The 24,398-nt window shown below is 37.9% G+C and overlaps 3 protein-coding genes and 2 long non-coding RNA genes across 7 annotated transcripts; 2 read left to right on the top strand and 3 right to left on the bottom strand.

The window, feature by feature from the left end:
- Positions 1–163: 163 nt before the first annotated feature.
- On the bottom strand, positions 164–4,463 carry LOC116210119 (protein NRT1/ PTR FAMILY 7.1). 2 transcript variants are annotated; one of them, XM_031543931.1, is made up of 7 exons: positions 4,059–4,463; positions 3,199–3,258; positions 2,910–3,060; positions 2,550–2,767; positions 1,684–2,243; positions 1,273–1,604; positions 164–986 (listed from the first exon to the last, which is right to left on the bottom strand). In XM_031543931.1, the coding sequence occupies exons 2-7, from the start codon at positions 3,235–3,237 to the stop codon at positions 460–462; spliced, it is 1,827 nt and encodes a 608-aa protein (XP_031399791.1). In that variant the 5' UTR covers positions 3,238–3,258; positions 4,059–4,463; the 3' UTR covers positions 164–459. The 2 variants fall into 2 exon arrangements, with proteins under 2 accessions (XP_031399791.1, XP_031399790.1); XM_031543930.1 differs by lacking the exon at positions 4,059–4,463 and adding an exon at positions 3,470–3,562.
- Positions 4,464–13,477: 9,014 nt separating this feature from the next.
- On the top strand, positions 13,478–16,738 carry LOC116211400 (enoyl-[acyl-carrier-protein] reductase [NADH] 1, chloroplastic). 2 transcript variants are annotated; one of them, XM_031545766.1, is made up of 13 exons: positions 13,478–13,650; positions 13,865–14,131; positions 14,257–14,366; positions 14,479–14,534; positions 14,616–14,700; positions 14,790–14,837; positions 15,221–15,295; positions 15,371–15,482; positions 15,571–15,622; positions 15,696–15,747; positions 15,881–15,938; positions 16,185–16,283; positions 16,373–16,734. In XM_031545766.1, exons 2-13 carry the CDS (start codon positions 13,888–13,890, stop codon positions 16,525–16,527), a joined length of 1,146 nt encoding a protein of 381 aa, XP_031401626.1. In that variant the 5' UTR covers positions 13,478–13,650; positions 13,865–13,887; the 3' UTR covers positions 16,528–16,734. The 2 variants fall into 2 exon arrangements, with proteins under 2 accessions (XP_031401626.1, XP_031401625.1); XM_031545765.1 differs by lacking the exon at positions 13,478–13,650 and having other exon boundaries at positions 13,858–14,131; positions 16,373–16,738.
- A 93-nt stretch (positions 16,739–16,831) lies between these two features.
- LOC116211401 (non-structural maintenance of chromosomes element 4 homolog A-like) lies at positions 16,832–19,438 on the bottom strand. The gene is made up of 7 exons (XM_031545767.1): positions 19,148–19,438; positions 18,956–19,036; positions 18,602–18,863; positions 18,420–18,510; positions 17,984–18,200; positions 17,799–17,875; positions 16,832–17,325 (listed from the first exon to the last, which is right to left on the bottom strand). The coding sequence occupies exons 1-7, from the start codon at positions 19,308–19,310 to the stop codon at positions 17,050–17,052; spliced, it is 1,167 nt and encodes a 388-aa protein (XP_031401627.1). The 5' UTR covers positions 19,311–19,438; the 3' UTR covers positions 16,832–17,049.
- A 2,253-nt stretch (positions 19,439–21,691) lies between these two features.
- Positions 21,692–22,791, bottom strand: LOC116210805. Its single transcript, XR_004157568.1, has 2 exons — positions 22,278–22,791; positions 21,692–22,157 (listed from the first exon to the last, which is right to left on the bottom strand). It is a non-coding gene; the product is annotated as an uncharacterized LOC116210805 (long non-coding RNA).
- A 98-nt stretch (positions 22,792–22,889) lies between these two features.
- LOC116210804 lies at positions 22,890–24,352 on the top strand. The gene is made up of 2 exons (XR_004157567.1): positions 22,890–23,107; positions 23,945–24,352. It is a non-coding gene; the product is annotated as an uncharacterized LOC116210804 (long non-coding RNA).
- The last annotated feature ends 46 nt before the right edge of the window (positions 24,353–24,398 follow it).

Raw genomic sequence — 24,398 nt, 5'->3', positions numbered from 1 at the left:
GTGGAAGGCAGTATAATTACTCTTGATTGCATATCCGAGGCCCTGTTCCTTTTCTCTGCTCCTGTGCGTGTCTGTCTCGAGAAGATGGGAACGGAAACCACATTTCTGGAATTTAATTGACAAATGGAAGAAACAGAGAGGGATAACGAAGATCACAACGTTATGGTATCAACTAAGAAGTTTTATTCGGTCGGTGTAGTACAACAAACGATGAGAAGGAATGGTAACTAGCCGACAGCTGACAGCACAAATGGTGGATCCATAGAAGCACAGAAGCAAGATCATTATATCCTCCTGTTCTTTGAACATGCTGTTCACTTATTCGGAATTACTAGTCCTAAAATGGGTCGGTCTCCGGAGGAGGAAATTCATTTGCATTGACGCCATAATCTTCGAAAGAAACCGGAAAATGGAACCGCATAGGCTCTACTTGATGACCGAGTAACTATCTCAACCTTCCTAGACTTTACTAATGACTTCTTCTTCCTTTACAATCTCGTCGACTTCCTTGTCACCTCCGTCGAAGTTGGTGGCTTTATACCATTTCGCGCAGAATAGGTAGATCACAAAGTCGATCGCTGTCAGGGCTGCAAGGAGGAAGTAGAACCGGTCTATGTGGCCCGAGTTAAGGCTCTCTGGGATCCATCCTGGGCTCTCTCCACGAGCTGTAATCCCCATCACCATGCTCACGAGCATGCTGCTCACATAGTTCCCTAGCGAGATCGAGGCCATGCAGAGCGAGCTCCCAAAGCTCTTGATCCCATCCGGAGCTTGGCCATTGAAGAACTCGAGCTGCCCGACATACATGAACACCTCTGATGCCCCCACAAGAGCATACTGCGGGATCTGCCAAAACACACTTAGGGAGCTTGCTTTCTCTCCGGGCTCGACATGCCTGAGCCGTCCAATCTCCGTGGCCCCTGCGGCAACCATGGCCAGCATCCCGATTATCAACCCGATCCCCATCCTCTGGAGCTCAGTCAGACCTGTTCTTGATGCAGAAAAACCAGTCAGATATTGTACGGAGATATGTCATGCTCGGGGATGGATTTAGGAGGGGGCAGTCGCCGCCCTTGGACTCGGGAAAAGTTACGGAATTTGTATTAGAGTTTGTCGAGTTTATCAAAATTTTCATGAAAATTATCCTATTTCACACCGTTGACTTTACGGTACAAAGTTCCTTTGAACTTTGTCCCCCTTGGACAAAATTCCTAGATCCGTCCCCGGTCGCTAAAGCAGGATTAGTTCTGACCTTCAAGCAAGCATATTTACCTTTGGGGTTCCCGCTCAGCCGCCCTGCCAATGGAACCAGGAACTGGCGATATATTCCTGTGCAGATGAGGACGCTGCATATATCGAATGTGGACATGCTCGCCGCCGGGATTTTAAAGTTTCCTATTTTGGTGTTCATCACATCTCCCTGCTCGACGAAGAGGGAGGCCATCTGGGTGAAGACCACAGAGTAAATTATCGTGCAGAGCCAAACTGGCATCATCCTGAGGACGCACTTGGCTTCCTCGACTTGAGTCACGGTGCATAACCGCCACGGATTGCTCGGACCCTGCAAGTCGGCTTCGGTTATGGTCGCCGCCTTGTCCATGAAACTGAAGCCATTTCGAGAAAACATAAGCTTTCCAAGAACTCAAGATATGGACGATGGCAAATGAAGGAAATAGGACTCACCCGAACTCATTGCTATGAAGAATCTTCCTGCTCCCTTTAATGGCAGAAGCAGACCCTTCCACCTCGTAGAGCTCACCTTCCTTAGCAACATCGACTCTCCACTTCCTGAAGGCTGCAACAAATACCTGTGTGACCCGTGGGATCGGGTTTCCCCATGCCTTAACGTACCGGTACCGCCTTGACCCTGCTAAGAATGCTGCCAGGCCCAACACAGCGGCACCCCCTGATACGAGGAACCCGAGTGTCCACTCCCCCGTGTCCTCATAGTACACGAGCACGGTGTTGGAGAAGAGGGATCCCACGTTGAGCGCAAAGTAGAAGTAGCAGAAGAAGGCCGCCTTGTTGGACTTTCCCTTTGGTTCCGAGTCATCAAATTGATCGGCCCCGAATGTGGCAACTGTGGGCTGGTGGCCCCCGTACCCGAAGGCTATGAGGTAGATTCCCAGATAAAACATTGCGACCCCGACCGAAGATGTAGGCATGCATTCCAGGTCCCCATCCCCGCATCCTTTGGGCTTGAGCAAGAACATACTCGACGAGATCGACAGAAGTGCTAGCCCCTGATTAAAACGAACATGTCAGATTGATTTGGTTGAAAACATAACTTCTTAACATCTTAACTCGTGCTTATGTCTTATGTCATCCCCCGATCGATAAAGTGACAATTATCTCATTATCCACAGACCAAATTAACCAAGTCCGTCTATTCAATTTCAAATGTGATACGATACGGACTTGAATAATATGCGGCTTAAATCAGTCATTCTCCACTACATTTGGACAGTCATTGTATATGATAATCTAAGGATAGAATGCGAAGTCATCCATTCAGGAGAGTTGATAATAGATGAAAAACCGATACTTACCAGGACGAGGATGACTTGGAAGATGGCGCAGGTCAAGTACCGACCCCAGTAGGAGTCACTGAGGAAGGCACCAATGAGAGAGCAGAGGTAAACCGTCCCCGTCCACTTGCTCACGCTGTTGGCTGCACTCGCGTTGTCCTGCCCCATCACCCTAGTAAGGAAAAGCACCAAGTTCACCCCCACCCCGAAGAACGCCAGAGTCGCTAGAGCTTGGTTCGCTGCAAGTTGTCCAAGCAATGGAAGAAATTCATTTATCAAATAATTATCGACCAAAAAGAATCAAAACCATCAACGCTTTAATAATCATCTGTCAATACGGATGACCTCGCCTATGTCTTTGGGACATGATGGAACACTTACTTAGCAAGATTATGGTGCATTTCCACCCTCCAGTTTTGCGGTTTTTCGAAATAATCTCCTCCCCATCGGGCTTCTGATTATCGCTTCCATCGAAGCTCAAGCTCATGCCTATCTCCGAATCAGCTCCCTTCGCTGCAGGTTCCTCCCTAGCCTGCATGATTATCGACTGAGAGCATAACCTCTTATCTTAACCCTTACATATGTGGAGCTAACTAGCTGGTATTGAGCAGATAATTTTCTGATAAACGAGTTTTTAGCTCAATCAAAGTACAAAGACACTGTGATTTACCTTCAGCTCAACCTCACGGCTGCAGTTGCTCGGCTCCATGGTAAAGATGGAAGGTTCTCTCTGCAAAATAACATTGAAAACACAGCGATTGCATAAGCCACCTAGTAATTATATATAATTAATCAAGCTTTGCTTGGATGAGCCATTGCATTAGCGTATGCATTGAGATCACAAAATTCATTCTTGTAACATTGATGGGGTACCCGGTTAATGTTTCATGTTAACGTTGATATATAGACAATACACACGGTCGAGAACAATGCAGACTCACTTTGAGCATGAAAAAGTGATCAAGGAGAACCAGAGGAAGCAGTTGTAAGAGGGTCTAAGCTCTAATATCTTAGGAGTCTGCTAACTATGATGTGTAAGGTTTAGAAGGTTCGGTATTTATAGGAAAAAGCTTTCGACTATAGCAGTAAATTGGACCCCCAAAAAAAAAAGTTTCTTCTTCTCAGCCACAGAATTAGAGTCATCCTTTCCATTGAGTCCTCTCTTTAGTGGACAGCTTTTCTAATATGACAAGGATCATATTGATAATCACTGCTGAATTTCATTTTAAAATTTATATTCCGTTCTTTTATTTATAGGTTCTGATGCAACCTACATCTATATCTATACAGTTTGGTGTCTATTGAAAGCCCGGGCATGCGTTAGCATGCATTAAAAAGGAATCATTCTCATGTAGAACGGACGAGCTTATATACGGGGTCAGCTTTTTCCGTGTCGACAACAATACACAAATAAAAAGAACCTCTTTATATCCGTTTATATCTAGTGCAGTTGCCCACATCAATAATATAATTGTAATTGTTCGATTGCAATATGATCTACAGATGGACGAGCTAGATACATATACGTACCTCTTGCGAAACTTGGTGGCTGAGAAGATTATGTAGCCCGGTTCCTCACAGGACTCCGGCGATGGAGAAGAGTGAGTGTCGATCCGTGCAAACACCAATTGGGAGATCACTTGACTCGTCAGGGAACTTGGCTTGTCGCGAAAACCTTTTGTCATTTATGTAAAGCAACTAGCTTGATTAATGCACGATACGGAGCCGATCAACTTCCCCAGGAGATTGGTCCCGCACCTCAGTTCACCACACTTCTCAGGTGAACTCCACCCTTCATCAATAATAAATTTGAGGGGAGGGGGAGAAAGAAGACACGCACACACTCACACACAAAATCGAGTTTATTATGTTCTTTCTCTTCCGATAGAGCATGCACTTCGTTTCGGACTGAGAAAACACAGATTCTGAAAACGACAGGAGCACTGGTTTATAGTCGGTGTGTTTGATCACAGAGTTATATATATAGGGGACTTGTGTTCTTGAAGAACAAGGGGATTCTGTTAAGTTAACCGATTAAATCTCCGAAAGATTCTCAAACTTTTACCGGGTTTTTTTAAGAAAAGGTCCACGTAATGCACACCTCCATATAATAATAATAATAATAATAATAATAAGAGGAAAAAAATGCGAAATATTGTATAATATATTTAACATTCAAATAATTAAAGACAGTTAAAAAATGTCCCATTATTACTCCCTTTTGTTTTAGTCAATTAATTTTACATGTGAATTGCTGCTACTTATTTGATCTGCAGCCGTGCTTATCATTTTTTTTAATTTAACCCAACATCCAAATTGCCTGTTACCAGCCAAAGATCAAAATCTCATAATCCGAAACCCTGGAAAATATATATCCTTATTAATTATTGCAAGATAGATATATAATTGTATATTGCAAAAGTTTTGTGGATTTATTAGGATATATTGTAATGTAATTCCATCAAGATGTCTATTATATTGAGTGCGAGTCCTGGGACTGTGCTTGTCGAGAGAGAGAGAGAGAGAGGAGAAGAAAAAGTCAATTGAACGATATTTGCTAGAAATTGGTCAATTTTAATGAAGGCAAGGGAAGGACGAAAAAAGAAAAACATGTGGATTAACGTATTTGTAGAGAGTTCGTGATGATGGGGATATCAAGACCCTTAATCAGAATTGGAATCGTAAAGGTATTTGTGGAGAAAAACATGGCACAATTTATTCTACTGTGTTTGAAGTTTGAAACTCATGCCGCAGATGAAAGGAATCAAATAAGAAGGAATGGTGACTTATAAGAAGGAATCAAATAATACGTACAATTGTGAAAATAATTAATGAAAAAAGAAGTCACTTCTCTCTTCTTCTTCTTTTTGTTTTGTTGGGGGGGGGGGGGGGGGGGGGGGGGCGGCATCCTATGTTATATTATTGAATTGTATCTTGATATTTAATCCCATTATCTTATATATTTCAAATCTTTATATTCTTAAACGATTTTCTTGATGATACTTAGAGTATTGTATGTATTAGGAGATATATAGAGATTTTAATGTTGGGGTCTATAAATATGTGTAGAGAGTTTTTATGTAAAGGTGTGAGGAGAGCACTTAGTGAGCGGGATTATTCTGTGAATGAAATGTTTTTTTTTGTGTTCAACAGTTATGTCTACAAGGAACAACTCATTTTGTGCTCAACTCCATTATTTGTTATTTAATAAGAAGTCTATGTCGAGTCTCCTTTGTTTGTGGATACTTCTCTTTTTCTCACATCGGTCTAAAGAGTTTTACTACGTTATCTTGTGTGCAGTTCTTCTCTATTTCATATTATTTTCGTTGATATTGTGTCGATTCTGAAAATATTTGATATGAAAAAAGAGTGAAAGAGAGGAATTAGAGAAGGAGATGGACGATCATATAGAGGGTGTTTAGCTTCAATGATTAAGTGACAAGGGACTTAGTGAGCTAATTGGTAGATAGGATTTAACTTAATGAAATAAATTATTTTTTATTTTACTGGTGCATCTAAATAGTCGAGATCTCACTCTTCTCGGCCTGCTCCTATATGATTCACTTTTTTGCATTAATTACTCGTAACAAATTACGCCCAACTGTATGTAATTTTTAGGTACCTGTTTAATTAATTTGTTATCCAATACCACCTAACTATCATAATCAAGAAAAGACGATTAACACACCCCTACGAAAAAAGTTATCCTTGTTTTCATCCCCTTTCTTTTTGGTGGGAAAATTTACCCATGTAAGTTGAAACTATGAAACTTCGCAAAAGAAATTTTATAAGTTCGACGGGTAGACAAGAAATTTCTCAATCCGTCTTTAATGTCATACTTTGTTAAGTGATGACTTGTTTATAAAGGAAAGGATCCTACATATGGGCAAAGATGGACCAAAGATCAAGCTTAGTATATCAGTAGTTCATGGACACAAATGTCAATATATATATATATATATATATATATATGTATATATATATACCATTCTTTCAACAATCTCCAATTAAAGTTATTTCCCCTTGCAGCAAAGATCTTCGTTGTCAGTTTGATATATATTCAGATGAACAAATTACGTGCACACATACTCATACTAGAGAGAATTAAGTCGCTTATCACTAATTAAATTCGTTGCAAACAATCTGAGAGACGGACGTCGAGACTCGACTTAAAGTACTTCTTGTGCAAAGATGGATCACCTGCAGCCTTTTCTATATAAAAAGACTAAATTGGTTTAATGATATTCCTAATCCTATGACATTGATATTGTCTAGTAATAAGGAGGATATCGACTTTGAGAAAGCAATGATAAGGACAGATCCATATTGGAGCACTTACTTACGTTGACTTATCAAATCAAACGTGAGAAATGTCTCCCTCATCTCAACACACTTATCAAACGCATTATATATAATAAGCTGTCGTCCACTCTCGAATTTATATAATATATATCATATCTTATGTTTTTAGTTGAAGATTCTTTGCCATTGTCATCATTATACGTGTAAAGTATAGTCGGTTTGGATTTTGTAGATTTACACTGCAATATTATGCAAGTTAAGCGTTTCTGTTTTCAAATTTTCTCCCATCAGTCAGTCCATAAATAGCTAAAGTGAGCTTCTATAATTCTTAAGTCGTTTAATACAAAGAATATCTTCTATTTCGATCACTTATATATAAAATTGGTCATTTTTCATTATATTTTTAATTCCTCTCGATTGATAAGCAAGAGAACTAAATGTATCATGTCATCATTGGTTTGAAACAGCTCTCTGGTTGCATCAAATCACACTGTCTTCCACTTTCGGTGACTCTCTTCTCTTTGACACCTCACACCTAAATTTGATTTCTTATGACATCTGGTGAAGTTCATATTCTCCATCTCTTTCAAAAGATATAGCATAATTTCTTATCACCTGTCTCCGTTATATATGCGTGTATGCATATGTATACTAAATTTATATAGCTAATAGCTACTACAATATATATAATAAATTGTCATGTAAACCTTCTTCTTCTTTTTTGGCTGACTTTTGTCATCTAAACCCTCACGTGCATCTATATAGTCTTTTGAATTTTAATATAGTGGATTAATATCCTACAATGCCTATGATACGTCTATATATGCATTTTTTTTCAATAGTTCTATATATTCATTTTAGTTGCCCGGGGAAAGGTTTCATTTTCATTGCCTAGGGGTCGGTTAGACGTATTGAAATTGGCTCGATCCCGACATAGCTGGACCACGCTTGTTTCAGGCCACATGTTTGGCACACACTTAATATCTCTCGTACAAAATTCCTTGATTTGATAGAACTATCTTTTTCTCCTTTTCCCCACTCATTAATATCCTAAGAATATATTTTGATATATAGGTAATTTCCTCCTTTTATTTATTTATCGAAAATGAACTAACTAACAGAGTCTTTGGTTCATGTATTATTAGATTATAAGAATGTCACTTCAAGAATTTGGATTTCCATAAATCCATATGAAAATGTGCTACTAGCTAGCCACTGACATGGTTTAGTTAATTGGTCTTCTGAATTTATCAGCGTTGTCCATAAAGTCAATGTACAATGTCAAGTTTGGTTTGTCAAAAAGATAATTAATCAGATCGAGACAAGTGTAAATTTTTTTCCCCGAGTGCATTTACATCAATTAATTTTATGATTAGACTAATATCTTGATTTTCCATTTATTATTACAACAACGTAAACATAATATATATCAATTTACTAATATTTTGATTTTCCATTTATTCATTACAACAACGTAGACATAATATATATCAAATTTATATAATAAAATTCACTTGGAATGATGCAAATGGTATCAACTGAATCCACCAAAATAAGTATTTAAAAACTATAATAAGAAACGCTTAAATTGAAAAAAAAAAGATTGTTATTGCAAAGAAAAGAGCAAAACTTCGAATAATTTTGAGAATGGAAAAAAAATCATATTTCTTTCTAATGGAGTGACTGATTATTAAACCAAAAGAAGCAAGTAATATAGTAAGAAAATAACAATACTTTTTGTATGTGAAAGAAAAAAAATACAAATATTGATTTATCTGAAACGATAAGAGACAGACGAAAGTAAAAGACTTCTATTTGATATTTGAATCCCCATCTAAATTCATAGTAGTAGGGCGGATTAGATATATATTTAGTTCATAGATAACTAGTCAATATCTAATATCACATATACATGTCTTTTTTCCATAACGGAAGCCGACTATTCGTATCTTAAATTTAAATCGGATTCTAGAATCATTTTTAAAACGTCAAAGAGTTGGATTCTAGCCATTAGATTCCGTATACCCAGTTTTGATCCGCCTTTACTAACCGATTCATTTTTTTTTTTATGAATTTCGTTTTTTCAATTCTTATTCTTCTTTTCCTTTTATTTATCATTATCCCACATGTATACAATCTACATGTACAAATTCGTTAGGCCAAGTTTATAAAACTTGGGTGTGTACAGGGCCCGGGAACGAATTCACCGCGCTCAATTACTTCAACCATTTACTGTCAAATTTCCATATCGTTTTCTTATTATTATTATTTTTGAATGTAATGAGCGCTGCTTCCTTGTCAACTAACAAACTAAATGAGGCTCTTTCTAGAGGCTCCCCCAAAAGGTAAGTCTCCCCAAACGGCTTAAGTGACGGGATATCCAGAATAGGAAGCTGGAAATCCACGCCCTTGACCTCCTTTCCTCAAAACACCACCACACCCAGAAACTCCCTGTGTTGCCCTTTTTCCACTGTAGACAGCACGCGCAATGGTTCGTCAAGAGCGAAGAGTTCGGTGATATGCAAGAGTGCCTTCCCTCGGAAAAGAACACCACCGAGCGGACCCAGTTGAACAAAAGAAAATATTAATAGAAAATCTTGATTTGTCCCCCCCTCTTTCTATTGATCTTTGTTTTGGAGTTGAGCTGAGATCGAAAGGAACTTTGAGAAATCCCCGTCTTTTCATATTTTTTTTTCTTTTTCAATATGAAAAAAGTAGTAATAAGAATGAGAGGTGTTAAGCTTTTTATCATCCTAGCGTCGAGCTATTTTTTTGCAGGACCTCTCGATCGTATTGATAGAAAGATTCAACTATTATAATATATATCTATCTTTAATTGTTTCTTCCATTTTCACAAGAAATCTCTTGAATTGCCGTTTTTTAAGTTCCATTAGGAACTCCTTAAGATCCCCACTTACCTATAAAGTAATTTACATCTATTCAATTAGAGAAACCCACTAAAAAAAGGACACGCATTCTTTGGCAGAAAATCCGAAGAGGCCTCACTCATTATCTTTCACTTACACTACACTTTGTTTTGAAGGGGATTTATGGGGATGATGGAAGGTGAGAAATGAGAATGCCCTTGTTTGGCAAAAATTATTGGACGGTTATCTTGATATCCACAACCCTTCAAACATTCATTTTGTTATTTCCACCAATTTGGTGAGCTATGGAGCTTTAAAATGTGAAGAGACGTTATTACTCTCTTCTATTATCTGCCGTGATGTCATACATTCCATCCCAAATAGAGAAAGGCGTATAATGATCTAATGATATGCTTATAATTTTCTGCGATATACCTTCCTTATGTTATGACCTAACTTACTTTATCCCGGCCCTTCTCTCCACAACCCATTCCTCGCCATTGTCCAGACAAAGTGATCTTCGGTTATTTTTCATCTATTTCTTTGTTATTAGCTTGCTATATCCACTCCATAGGTAGGTTCATTCTTTATTTCTTTAATTTCATCTGTGCAACATCAGTGAAAATAAATTATTTGTAAGTTTTACTTGTCAACTTACTTTAATTTCTAAAGTGAATATTTATTTTTAATTGAGTTTTGATGTTTTGATATGTTCTTTTGCATCCTATGGGGTCTTAATTTGAAATTTTGCGCCTTAGCGCAAATACATATTCATGCCTATTCTTCCATGGAGGGTCACAATTTGAGAGAAATTGATGCAACCATATATGCAAAATGAAGTCGAGTAACCAATTTAAAAATGAAAAACTCAAGAAACTAATGCAACAATGAAAATTAAATCATTTAATTCATTCAAAACGTTACACTAGTTTTACTTATGTATATAATTGATTATGTAGAAATTCGAATGAGTTAATTCACCGTGAAAATTATTTTGATTGAAATTATCATGTTTAATACGAAATAAAAATATGTAATATACATCAGCACCAGTTATATATGTTGAATAGATCTCTTTGTGGGGGTGTTTCCCTACAAATTATTATTACATTTTTAAAAAGTGTGAATATTCCCAAAAAAAAGAAAAAGATATTTAAATGGCTTTTCCGCATGGTGGTCGAGCTATGTAGAGTTCTTTAGAATTTCATTGATGATGGTTCTATTTTATAAATGATTTTAATATTATTTTAGAATATGATTAAATTTATAATATGAAAATTATATTGTACTTTAATATTATATGTAAATAATCATATACGATATTGAATTAATATATGAAATAAACTCGTGCATTAATATATGAAATAAACTCGTGCAGTGCACTTATCGGAGACTAATGATTTAGTAAATTAATTGGTCTATTGAATTTATGAGGGCGTCCATAAAGTTAATGTACAATTAATGTCAATGTCAATATCAATAGTTTGGTTTGCCAAATAAATTAATCAGGAAGAGACAAGTGTAACTTTTCCTCCCTTTCACTTTATTTATGATCATCAGACTAATATCTTGATTTTCCACTGATTCATTACAGTACAACAACATACACATAATAATAATATATATCAAATATGAATTATCAAAAAAGAATATATCAAATATGTAGAATAGGTCAATTATACAAACTTGTTAAACCCTGAAATAATGAAAATCAACAAATAAGATCGGGAAATCTCGTAATACCGTCAGTCATAATGTTAAGAAATTTTCTCGACCAACAAATTGCCCCATATCAATTTTTTATAAGGGCTAATGTTCGTATATGTCTTAGTTTGGGACAGAAAAAATTAATAGTTATAATTTTGTTTTGACGTGGAAAATCAATAGTTGATGGTGGTTGTCATCGTTGTTGTTATTGTTTCTTTTGATGTCATCGGTACCTATTTGAAGAATATATACAAACTTCTGGGTCCAATTTAATTTTCGCTCGTCGACAAAATAGTAAAGAGGGGGCATGATTTAATAGTGTCCTTTATCCCAAGTCTATATCGATTTCGAAATGGCAATGCTCATTCTTGACTTTACAGATCTTGTGGGGCCATGACCACAGCAATATGTTTCTTAAGTTATCTTTTTCTCCCATTAAAAAAGATAAATTCCTTTATGATTATTTTATATGGTTTTAGCACTATATTAATTATTTCGTAAGGTTGACCATAGAACAGTGTTGCTTACGTGATTGGCCCATGCATGCATATATTGCAACCATGAAAATTTAAGAATAATTCATCTGTCACTGCTTTTTAACAAAGCGGTTTGTGGACCTACGACAATTTCCATCTCGTCTCTGTGTTAATTAAGTGCTTGCAATAGTCGGGCCGCCACACTAGATATGATGTCGCACAACGAACATCAACAAATCTAATTTGATCACTAGCTAATTCGAGGTATACGATGGCATGCACGATATGGTGTTATAGAAATTGGTTGTCCATTAATTATTAATCGGGTGGTCGTGCTGAGAAGAGAATCCTTTCCTGACAAATGAATATATATACACTGTTTTTGCATGTTTTAAGTTTTGGATTAGCATGCCATAGCATTCCCCACCGCCACCATTGCTTGCTTGCTCCGGAGAAACCGGCTTTGGCTCTTCGATCATAATCGTTTAAAAGATTTTTCTTTTTTTCAATTGAAAGGAAGAAAAATAGGAATATCCTCTCTATTTGTAATTATTTTCTTGCCAACAATAAAAAAAGTAAATAAAGAATGTCGTTGTTGATGTTTTTGTCCTATTTCAACTATTGGGTTCGGATGCATTCGTCCGAAACAAAGAGGTTCTAGATTCGACTTTTGTGAGCGAATTTTCCGAATTCATTTATTTTATTTTCTTGATTCTTACGTTAGGTTCATGTACTTCCTTTATAAGTGAGAAAAGGAAACTGTATTTTACATTTATTAATTCACATAAATCAGGATTCAACCTAATTACTTCACATACATATGGAATGGTACACTTATTATGTATTAGTGCTTGAGTATAAATAATTTTTAATAGATTTTTCTATTTAAAAAATAGTTAATAAGTTTTAATCTTGTCTCATGAAATGTTTCATCCAGAAAGATCTTAAAATTTTTTGATCGTGAATGTGGTAATACAAGTATTCATAATAAAAGGCTCTAGATTAATGTTGTTATTTCATAAAATTTATGAAAGTGAAGATAGATATTTTATGTAGATATCCATATGATCTGTTTAAATTACATATTTAAAAATAATCATCGCAATGAAAACATTTATTGGAAAAAGTTCATTTCAGAAGAGCTTATTTTATATATTTATCTATTTATTTAAACATTATACATAAAAATTAATAGATCTATTTCGTAATCTCAAACTTTTATCTATGTTGTTGTGCAATATGAAGATCATTTATATATATATATATATATATATATATTTAGCTAAAAGATAAAACAAAATTATCTTTTTTTTAATTGAACAGATAAAACTAAATTATTGGTTACATTGTAATTGATTTAATTATGCTAACTTATTTGATTTCCAATGAGACCATAATTTTATCCATAGGAATAGCCATTTTGGTAAAAGAATAGGAAAGACGTAAAGAGCAGGCCTTTTCGCTGAGGGCCCATTGTGTTCTTCAGCCCAAAAGTGAATTAGAAAATGGGCTTCTTTGCCCCGACCCGAGCGGCTCGTTTCGGAGTGCGAAACGCGTTTCGTTCCGCCCTCTTCATTCTCCTTGCTTCATGCAGCTACTTCCTTCCTCCGTGCTTTGAGTTTGGATTTGGATTGTCTCTGGGAACATCTTCAGAGTTCAGAGCCGAGAAGAAGGATAGAAGCAAAGCTCGCCGTAGCTGAAATTCTCCATTTCACCCATCAATTTCTCTGCTTTCTGCTCCACCTCAAAGGTCTCCGCCTGTGCGAGCAGGTACGACAATGTAGCTCAGTTTCTTGCTCTGGCTGTTCGTTTGTCTGCGCTTTCTGCAGCTCCATCGTAGTAAAGAACAGTTGCCCACCTCGAAATTATGGTTTTTGTGGGGCATAAGAAGTACAGTGTAGCGTAAATTCAAAATGATAACCGAGTCGTGGAGTTATAGGTCTCTGCTTTATCTTGACAAAATCCGACCTTTTGGGAATGACAGCGGTTGCAGCATCGGGGCTGCAAATGGCGGCGGTGAGACCCTGCTTGTCTTCTTCATGCAGAGCTTCCATGGTCGGTCCAAGAAGGACTTATGGTACTCGTGTGAAAGGGGCATTGTGGGATAAGCTGGCCAACATTTGTCATGTATCATCATTGTCATCGTTTCAGAGGGTGCCGGTGTCATCCCCCGTTAAAACTACCAGGGTCGCCATCAGGGCAATGTCTAGTGAGAGCAAGCCTGCGTCCGGTTTAGCAATTGATTTGAGAGGTCAGGTTCTTCTTTATCTAGCTACGGCTCTGCCTAAGTCATTGGCTTTAAGGGCAACAAACGAGCTTCACTGTAAGTTACTAGCATTTGCAGCATCTATTAGTAAAGGTAGAGTTCATGTGTAGGTAAGAGGGCATTTATAGCTGGGGTTGCTGATGATAATGGATATGGTTGGGCAATCGCCAAATCTCTTGCTGCTGCTGGTGCTGAGATTCTTGTTGGCACATGGGTTCCTGTGAGTAAATTGTCTGGTTCCTTGTGTTTTCTGTTTGGGGATTCTCTGATGTCCATGAATTTCTTTTATGGGGAGAAAATGCTCACTATTGATTCGTTGGTAATTCTTGTAGGCTTTGAACATCTTTGAGACCAGCCTGCGGCGTGGAAAGTTTGACGAGTCGCGTGTGTAAGCTGCTACAACAGGCTCCTGTTTGTTTCGTGCTGATATATTTGATGAAAGCCTTACCACAAAAGGTTCGATTTTCAGGTTGCCAGATGGCTCTATGTTGGAGATTACCAAAATATATCCCTTGGATGCAGTATTTGACAATCCTGAAGACGTACCTGAAGAGGTAAAATGGAGAATTGCATTGGACCCTTATTCAGCTCGTCAATAGTCAATTAATCATTGCTGAAGAAATTCCTATGTTGTTTTTTGTAGATAAAAGCTAACAAGAGGTATGCAGGATCAAGCAAATGGACAGTTCAGGTATTAGTTTCTCATGTTTCTGGAGAATTCAGTTAATAAAAAGTTTCCTCGAATATAAAGTTAACATGAGTTTGTTTGCATTTTTTTGTTGATGAGAAAGCCAAATTTTGGGGAATCTGTTGGTAAGAGTGGTCTTTCAAAACTAATATCCTTGGAGTAGGGGATCACTAGGTTGAACTTTGGGTGCAAACAAGTCCGTATTTTGTTAGCCGTGATGATTGTTCACTTGACAATACGGCTGCTACATTCTTTCTGTTGTCTGTTATTTTTTAAGTTGCACGCTTTAAATTCCTCAGCACCTACAGTTGGTCTCTACTCTTCGTAGTCTGTGTACGACGAAAGTGGAACATAATTGATTTCTTGGTAGTAATTTGACGATTTAGGAAGTTGCAGAATCTGTAAAGCAAGACTTTGGCAGCATCGATATCCTTGTTCACTCCTTAGCAAACGGGCCAGAGGTAATGATCATCACATTTTGCTAGTCATTATCGCCATCATTATTCTCAATATGAGATCGAGGTTTTGCTTTGCAGGTGACTAAGCCCCTATTGGAAACTTCAAGGAAAGGTTATCTGGCTGCAATATCTGCATCAAGTTACTCCTATGTTTCATTACTGAAGCATTTCATTCCAATATTAAACCCAGGCAAGGTTTTTTTTTTGCTGCATCCTGCTTTCTCTGACTTCTTTGAAACATATGGGGACTTCTTAAACAATTCAGGTTGCTGTTGCAGGTGGTTCTTCAATATCACTTACGTACATTGCTTCCGAGAAAATCATTCCAGGGTATTTCTTTATAGCCACTCGGTTACCAATTTTAAATTTTGCATTTTGTATTGATTTCACTTGGCATTTGCAGATATGGTGGTGGAATGAGTTCTGCTAAAGCTGCTCTAGAAAGTGATACCCGGGTAACTTTTTAGTTCGTTAATTACCTCTGTTTCCTTCTCGCTCTCCCTCTCTCTGGGACATCGCATCGTCCCATTCCGCATTTACCCAATGGCACAAACAGATGTTATCGAGCTCTCCTTTCTCCTTTTTCAGGTACTTGCCTTTGAAGCGGGAAGAAAACGCAGAATTCGAGTCAACACTATATCAGCCGGTACCTCGACCTTTCTTTCTCTCAATAAATAGTATAAGCTTTCATCTGCCAGAAATGGAGATTTTTCTGGCTTCCATTGCCTTTTTTCTTCTACGTTCTGATTTCTCTCGACTGTGCATATCGATGTTTGGTCCATAGGAGCTTATGATATGTCTTATATTTTCTGCTCTATAACATTTGTTGACCAATTTCTTTGTTTTAGTTTCAACTGACGATCTAAATTATTCTTTGCATTAAAACATCCAGGTCCTCTGAGAAGTCGTGCTGCAAAAGCAATTGGATTTATTGACATGATGATGGACTACTCATCAGCCAATGCTCCTCTGCAAAAGGAACTATCTGCAGGTGCTCTTCTTTGGGAAACTAATCTGCCACACCGACATGAACCTTTTCTTTATGCTTAAGATTTTCTGATGAGGAAATTGTGATAACAGATGAGGTGGGAAACGCTGCCACTTTCTTAGCATCGCCTTTGGCTTCTGCCATAACTGGTGCAGTTATTTATGTGGACAATGGCCTTAACGCTATGGGAGTGGGAGTCGACAGTCCGATCTTTGCTGAACTCAACATTCCAAAGGACAGTCACTGATAAAAAAGGGTAATAAATGTAACAGATGATTTTATTTAGGAGTCACCAACTTGTGTTATATTTTATCCATTCAACAGCAGAGGATGACTCGATCGGAGCTCCTCATTTTGTCCCGAGAGTTTGTGCCCTGTAAAGACGAGAACAGTTGTAGTTGCATCCCATGTCCAGGTCGAGAAGTCGAAACTAATATTCAAGCTTTGTATTTAATGTTTTTGCACTCTACTCGAGTCAAATTCGAGTCTTCACTGAGTCATTCAGCCCCTTCAGATCCACCCTCAATTGATAATCAAGATGCAAGAACTCATAATTACATAAATTCAGAGATACGAGAACTCATAATCACATAACTTCAAAGTCACGGAGGTCAAAAACAATGGCCATCAAGGAAGCAATGAGTTAAAAGCAGAAGGATCGTCTGATCACGACCCTAAAGTCTACTGCTAACTACACCCTACTATCCAGCAATATATACAGAAGTACTACACAAAATAGGCCGTGACACTAGGGAACTTCTCGATTCTCTCAGCGAAGCTTGCGCTTACATTTCCGGATAGCTCTAGTTCTTGAGGAATCATCGCCCTCTATCTCAGGGGAGTCTTCGACCACTGTTTCTTCCTGTACAACAAGACCGCGATTTCTAGTCAGTTTCCGAATTGGTGTTGTGGGCAATGCTGCTTCAGAATTACATGCTGCTTGTTCTGGTGCTGATTCTGCTGCCGGTTCTGTAGCAGTCGAGTTGTTTGACTGTTCCCTATGAGGCATCAATTCCTCTCCAATTGGCACCGTGTCAATCATAAACTGCAATTAATCAGTTTAATAATAAAGATAAGTCACTGGGAAGGTTGCAGAAAGACTAATCAACTCATGACAATTGACAACTTCAAATACGAAGACAAGAGAAGCCTGTTACACGCAACAGAATTGACTCAATGTGCTAGATATAACTATGTCTAATACGTTCAGATTAAAAAATACAAAATTAACTCGTTTGGAAACTGGCAGTTCAACATTATAGGCTGCTAGTCCAAATCATGGTAGTAGAGAAATCACACATTTTCACTAGTTTAACAGAGTCTATCAACTATGAGATCTACAAATTTACCTCATATAAGGAATAACCATTTAAGATTTAATTTCTTTATTATGTATCATGCCATAAAACTAGCAAGTTCTCAAACTTCACACAACAGACAGTTTTAGACTTTAAACAACTAGCAAGTTCTCAAGCTTCACACAAGACAGAGGTATTGCCAAGACAGATGATTACATACTTTCCAATCCCTGAAATCAAATCTGAAGACAAAGTGACTATAAGTGACAGTATTGGCAACTGGTGCATTCCTTGGGGCTGAATAGGGAAAAGTGATATTGTTAGGCACAAAATTAAGTTCCAACAGTGATGAAAATAGGCATAAATAATGAAAGTTGTTAATCAACAAGGCTGGCAGGATCTTACAAACTAAGTGAGTGCCCTTATCATCCACAGAGATCTCAGCTCGCCCATCTTTAACCAGGAAAGAAAGAGCAAAAAGATTTTCAACAGTTTGTGCGAAAGATCTTCTATTCAAAATCAAGTGGTCGAGCTTGACAGTCCTCTTCCTCCTTAAAATCCCGAACATTGTTGCCATGTTCTGGTCAGTGTCTGTTTTCTCTTCTTTTCCAGCATCATCAAGCTGTTACGAAACAAGCATCGAGTTTCATCAATCTGAAGGATCCTACTTACAAGGTCATAATGATTACCCACAAAAATCTTAAATTTATTACTTCTAAAAGCAATGAATTGATTAGAAAAAAATGTGTATTTATTATTGTTGGTCAAGACAATGATGGAAGTAAATGAACAAATGTCATAAATCCTAAGCTGAGGGACTTGCAGTTGCAGCATTACTTACCTCTTCTGGCCGAGCACTTTCAGTGGGCCTTGTGTGTTTTCGGTGAACAGGCGTCTTCCTTTGCTTCAGTTGAGTGTTCATTGGTCCAAGCCTACAACACGAGCAAAATCAACAAAAGCAATCACTTCACAACCCATTCCACAGGTAACACCCCATGTTCTTGATTTAATGAAGCCACTCACATAGTGCAGCAACCATAGCCCTTCCTGAATATTGGCGAAACAGAGAGCCCCAGATCTTTCCACTTCACTGAAACATGGTCATAATTCTGCGAGGTGCTGGCACCTGATACTCGTCTACAGCGACCAAAGTCCTTAAGTAATCCGGTGATGAAATCCGACGGAGTTATCCCTTCGCTAGAAAAAGACTTGACCGAGTTGACCAAGGTACTCGCAATGTCTAACAATGCCTCGGCATCCGCAACTTGCTCTCTCGGCTTATCAACTAAAACACACACACAGAGCACAGAATCCGTCACATATGTTATGCTATGTTTCAAGTAAATGGAAAGCCAAGGTACAATATTCAACAAGTACCTAGTTGATGCAAGTTCTCGACTTCACTGAAAATGGAGGCAAACTCATCCGAATCCGGCCTCAATAAGTTATCTCTCTCATCTACGACAACAAAATCAAAGTCAAATCAGGGCAACGCCACTCGAAGAAGATCATCAGTTCATGAATTTAAATTTAAATTTGAAACTGAATTTCCACCGAACGCGCGCTCACCGTTGATCCGAGACTTGACGGCGAGGAACTGAGAGCGGAGGACTCTGCGGAGCGTCTCGTCCTGCTGCCCATTGCCGGAGTGTCCGTCACCCGCGTTCGTCCCACCAGTGTCGGCGCTCGGGCCGGCGGAGGAGGAGGGCTTTCTCTTGGCGGTTCTCCTCATCTGCTCCCACCAATCCGAAGCAAGCGTGGCCGAAACCCTAAACCCACCGCCCGCTTCAACGGCGGAAGAGATCTCCGGCGAATGTCCTTTGGATTTTCAAACCGATTTTATGTATTTATTTATTGCCCAAAATAAATACGAAAATTTCGGGGCAATCTTCACCGAGGGAACTGAAAAGGTTCGTTTCCCGCTACTACGGATTTTAGCGGATGGGCTTTCAATTTGGGCTTTCGTTGGGCCTTAATGGGCCTCCAGACATAATTGGATTAAGCTCAGCTTCGACCACTCTATGGTTATTGAGAATTTGGCCCCACTAATTTGGATGTAGTCTAAACATGCACCCTCAATTTAAATTTATCTCACTTCGACTGATAAGATCTAAAAAATCATCCAGTTTTCTTTGAAAATAAATGCAGCTTTAGTGTATGTTCGATAACACAAATGAAATGTTGTAATTAGACTTTGGACACTTAATTTCATTTAGCTTGCATAATAAATACTAAAGAAAATGATATAGAGTTAAGTAAATAAAAAAAGGCACTTAATGATTAAGTAAATGGTGACCTACGCAATGATTAAGCACTTAATGATTGAATTGCTTAGCTGGGGAGCCATTTTTCTAATATTTGTAGTTGTACCCTTGAAGTTTTTTGTAATTATAATTTTGTCCCATTTTTCGATTTTCTCTCATAAGGTTAGAGAGAGAGGGGTGGAAGAGCGATTCACGGGCAGGAGCGGTGGCTGTTGGGATGGGAGCCACCACTGCCCTCAATCTCCCATCTCTTCATCTTAGATCAAATAGGCAGATGGGGAGATCAGAAGAGGTGATGACTGAGATAAGAGGCGCCATCGCCCTTGATCTACCCATCTCTATGTTTGATGAAAACAAAGAGGTGGGGAGATCGAGGGCAATGGTGGTTTCGATCCCTAGACGTTAATGGCCTCTGATGTCACTGGTGATCTTATCTCTAGAGCCAAGAACGGAGAGATGGGGAGATTGAGGGTGTCGGTGGCTCGATCCCAACGACCTCCCTAGATGAGGTCCTTAATGGTCCCTGAGGTGGCTGGGGACCTTGTCTCCAGAACCGTCATTGTTCCCTCCCTCTTCGATCTCACTGTTCTCTCCTCTCTCTTTTTTTTGTAATTTTCATTTTTTTTATTTCAATAATTGTAAAAAAATAATATAATATTAAAATAATGGGGTCAAAGTGTAAGAAAAGTAAATATTGGACTGGAAAATAAATATAACTCTACAAAAATACAGACGAAATGTTTAACACTTGGCTTTATCAAACAATTTTTTTCATAAGCAATAAAGCATTTATTTCATTAAACACTTAATTATAAGTTCGAACAAACAAACACTTATTTCATTGACCGCTTGCTAATCATATGACACACGCTTAGTCCTATCTAAAACTTGACCACTTGCTGATCATATGACTTGGGAGTTGTCAACGGATTGAATGGGTTCTAACTAAAGAAAGCATGTCAAATTCGGTTCCTTGTCTAAAAGTTTTCGTACAAAAATTAATTGTGTTTTTCTCATAAAATTACAGATGTGTGAAAACATAGACATGCCAAATTCCACTCTTCCTTCCGACAATTAGAGACCTAACTATGAAGAGCATAGATGTGTCCGGTAACCAAAATGTTGTCCCAGAAAAATAACATTGATATATGAAATTTATGGTTTTGGAGATAAATCTAAATACTTTATAAGGGTCCCCTAATGAGACTGTGGCCAAACTATAGAAGCAGATTGAGATTAACCCATTCCTTGAATATTTTTATTATAAAGTGTCTTTAAAACTATTAATTAGCTTATAGTTATATAATTAACTCTTTGATTATTGTCAAGATAACAATAAATAAAATTGTTAAATTTATCATATGTACATAAGAAACTATATCATTTCTTTGAAAAGTATTAATTTATATATTTTATAGATAAGATTAGTAAAAACATGAACAACATTAATTTGATCAAAATTAAGGTGATAATTAAACCTTTTAATTTCTAAAAAGAATCTTAATTTTCAATATCGATATCGTAGAAGATATTTGGATATACACTTTTTGTGTAAAAATAAATCACTCGTAACTCATTGAAAAGTAAATCACTCGTATGTTTCAACTTTAAGTAAATTTAATAAAAATGAAAACTAAATTTATTCCATTCATTTTACGAACTTCTAAAAAAATCAATTCTCTTAACCAACTTGTGTTGTTTAAATGGTTCGATACTTGTTTCGTTGAATAAAATCTCGGATTGGAGTTTTTGTAAATGCAGAAAATTCACATTGGAAGACTTTACCCGTAGTGGGCCAACATGGCTTGACTAGATTGGTCGGGCCTAATTGAACTTATGGATATCAAGGTTAACATCGAAAAAAAAAATCAATTCTCATAGCATAATTTTCCCGCGGGAAAATTTTTAGTTAATTCCATACCATATCCTAAATTATTATTATGTGTTACTAAACCTCTCACAATGCCCTGTTTAGTAATCATGTCTAACTAGCTATTTCACCCGGACGTTGCAGGCGATTGTTTCTCATAGTAGAAATTTGAATATTTGTTATTATAAACCGTCTTCAAAACTATTAATTTGCATCAAACTGATTCAAAGCAACATCAGACTGATTCGAAGCCAACTGACCTATCCTTTGCTTTTCTCTCTCGGGCTCCTACTGCTGCAGCTTCTATATTAGACAGAGTCATTGTCGAAGAAGCAATTCCAGGCCCTTTCTTTATAAAGAATTTAGTCGATCCTTCGGTATCATTGCCTCAACTTCCGAAACCCGAGCTTGCTGCAACCTTTCTGACCTATCCACAGCTTCGATACTGACATGAAAACCACATTAGAGTTTGAACTTTATATCATGAATTGACTCAGAGTTTGCCATGACATTATTAAATTTACAATTTGAACAAAGTAAAAAAGAGATTTGAACAAAGAATTACATAGTTTCTTTCTAATATTGACTCGAGATTCTATCAACACAGCAATTTGCATCAAACTCATTCGAAGGGAACATCAGACTGATTCGAAGCCCACTGACCGAACTTTGCTTTTCCTTTTAAAATCCTGAACATTCAGCTGAACCCTTCAAGGAGTTTGATAGCAGCCTTTTGTTTGCGAGAGATGGAGACACACAGACAGTCTCGAGGCAGCCCGAGAGAGCAAGATAAGGGCACAAACACTCTCTTTTGGCAACGACAGACAGAGAGGGAGATGGTGGACGAAAACAGAGTCTTTGATGATCGAGAGAAGAGGCAGTATGGTAGATGATACAAACAGCCAAGGCGACGACACAGAGAGACAGGTGCAAAGGCAACAACAGTGAGAGAGGGGGGAGACAAGGAGACGGCATGTCAGTTTATTTGTTTCTTTATTTTTATTATTTTTGTTTTTCTCCATGTCCGTCTTTTCTTTTGGTAAATAGGAAGCTTGGGATTGACACGTGGCCGGTCCTTGTTAATCTTCAAGAGACACATGGCGGAACGTCATTGAGCCTGGGTCTTTGTTTTGCTATTATATAGAATATATATATATATATATATATATATAGTTTGATCGGATATCATTACCGTCCCTGCGTTTCATCTTTCACATGGCAACTGTCTACAATTTTCTTTTTTTTATATAAATTGTTATGTTCATGTTTATGCAGATTAAATCCTGTATTTCAATCAAAGATGCGTTTTTTTTTTCTTTTTTTTCAATCAATCTGTAAAAGGGTATGTCGGAATTCCTCTGTACTGAGAGGATTTTGCTTCTGGGGTGGCAGCAGGTACGGCTTTTACTTCCAGTTTATAATTCTTGGATTGAGCTTAGGGATGTTTTGACTTAACGGTCTGGCTGCGATTTTGGGATTTGATGATTGCGTATTTAATCTGTAAAACCGGGCAGATCTGTGTTTTGGATCTCTTTTATTATGTCTGCTGCAAAAAGTGAAAAAGCTATATATCTGCTGTTTCCTGACACCGCATTGATGCTTAGATGCCATGAATCAGAGGCAAGCAAATTCTTTATTGGTTGTCTTGTTGATGCCTGTCCTATGACTTCTAATTTCATCTTTCATGTTTGTGTATATATTATGTGTACAATATATGTAGGGAGTGTGCGTGTATTGTCACTGCAATTTAGTGCAGGTGCTGAGCAGAGAAAATTGGGTCTAGTTTCTTGCTCGAGCTTTTTCCGATTCTTTCGAGTCTAAATTCTTCCAGAACAAGATATGTTGACCTTGTTCTGATCATAAGATTATATTTGGAAAACTGTTGGAATCGTCAACAACTCTTCATTTTTTTTTCGAGATATTTACGGGTTTTAAAAAGACGCAATCCAAGGTGTCTTCTTCTAGAAAATTATTCACCGTCCGATGAACCTCTTTTCTGTCTGGAGATCAAGACATAATTATTTCTCAGGCGTTGAGTAAGACCAAGGAACTCGTAATAGTCTCTGTTCAATGATGTTTAGAAGTGTGTTGCTTGCATAACTGTGCCAGCGCTTCTGTACTTCCGTTAGAATTCCTGCTTTGGGATGGGATTGATCGGTGTGCTAGTATATGTAGTTCTTATGAACATTATGAGTATCATCTTGCTCTACTTCTGCCAAATGGAATGCACAGTTTGCAGATTCGCATCGTTTTTAAATCGCCGACAGTGGTAGGTCCTGGGATGTTCTGCCGTTTGGACTTGTCTGAAGGTTTGTTATGGTTTTCGGGATGCTAAGGTTCCAGTGAAGGTCTGCCTCCATGGTTGGCTGCAGCACTCTGTCCCCGTTTGCTGTCAACTATGAGTGCAATCCCTCATGTATCGTCTATCATATGGAATCTCTACTGGAAGGTGTATTTCTCGAATATTGGAATCGAAGAGCCACTGAGACCGATTGCAGCTGAAAGATTGTATTATTCTATCTAATCACGCCCCTCGCCATATCTGCTACTCTATATATTAGTTGGACATGTAGGAAGGTGGTTGGATGTGATCCTTTATATAAGTTTTCAGACAACCAGCTCCTCGGAGAGATTCACTCACTGCCCTTGGTCCCTCACTCATATTTAGCAGGGGATCCTTTTACTC

This window comes from Punica granatum, chromosome 6 (assembly GCF_007655135.1).
Source record: "Punica granatum isolate Tunisia-2019 chromosome 6, ASM765513v2, whole genome shotgun sequence".
Lineage (NCBI taxonomy): Eukaryota > Viridiplantae > Streptophyta > Magnoliopsida > Myrtales > Lythraceae > Punica > Punica granatum.
This window is presented reverse-complemented; position numbering and strand designations above follow the sequence as displayed.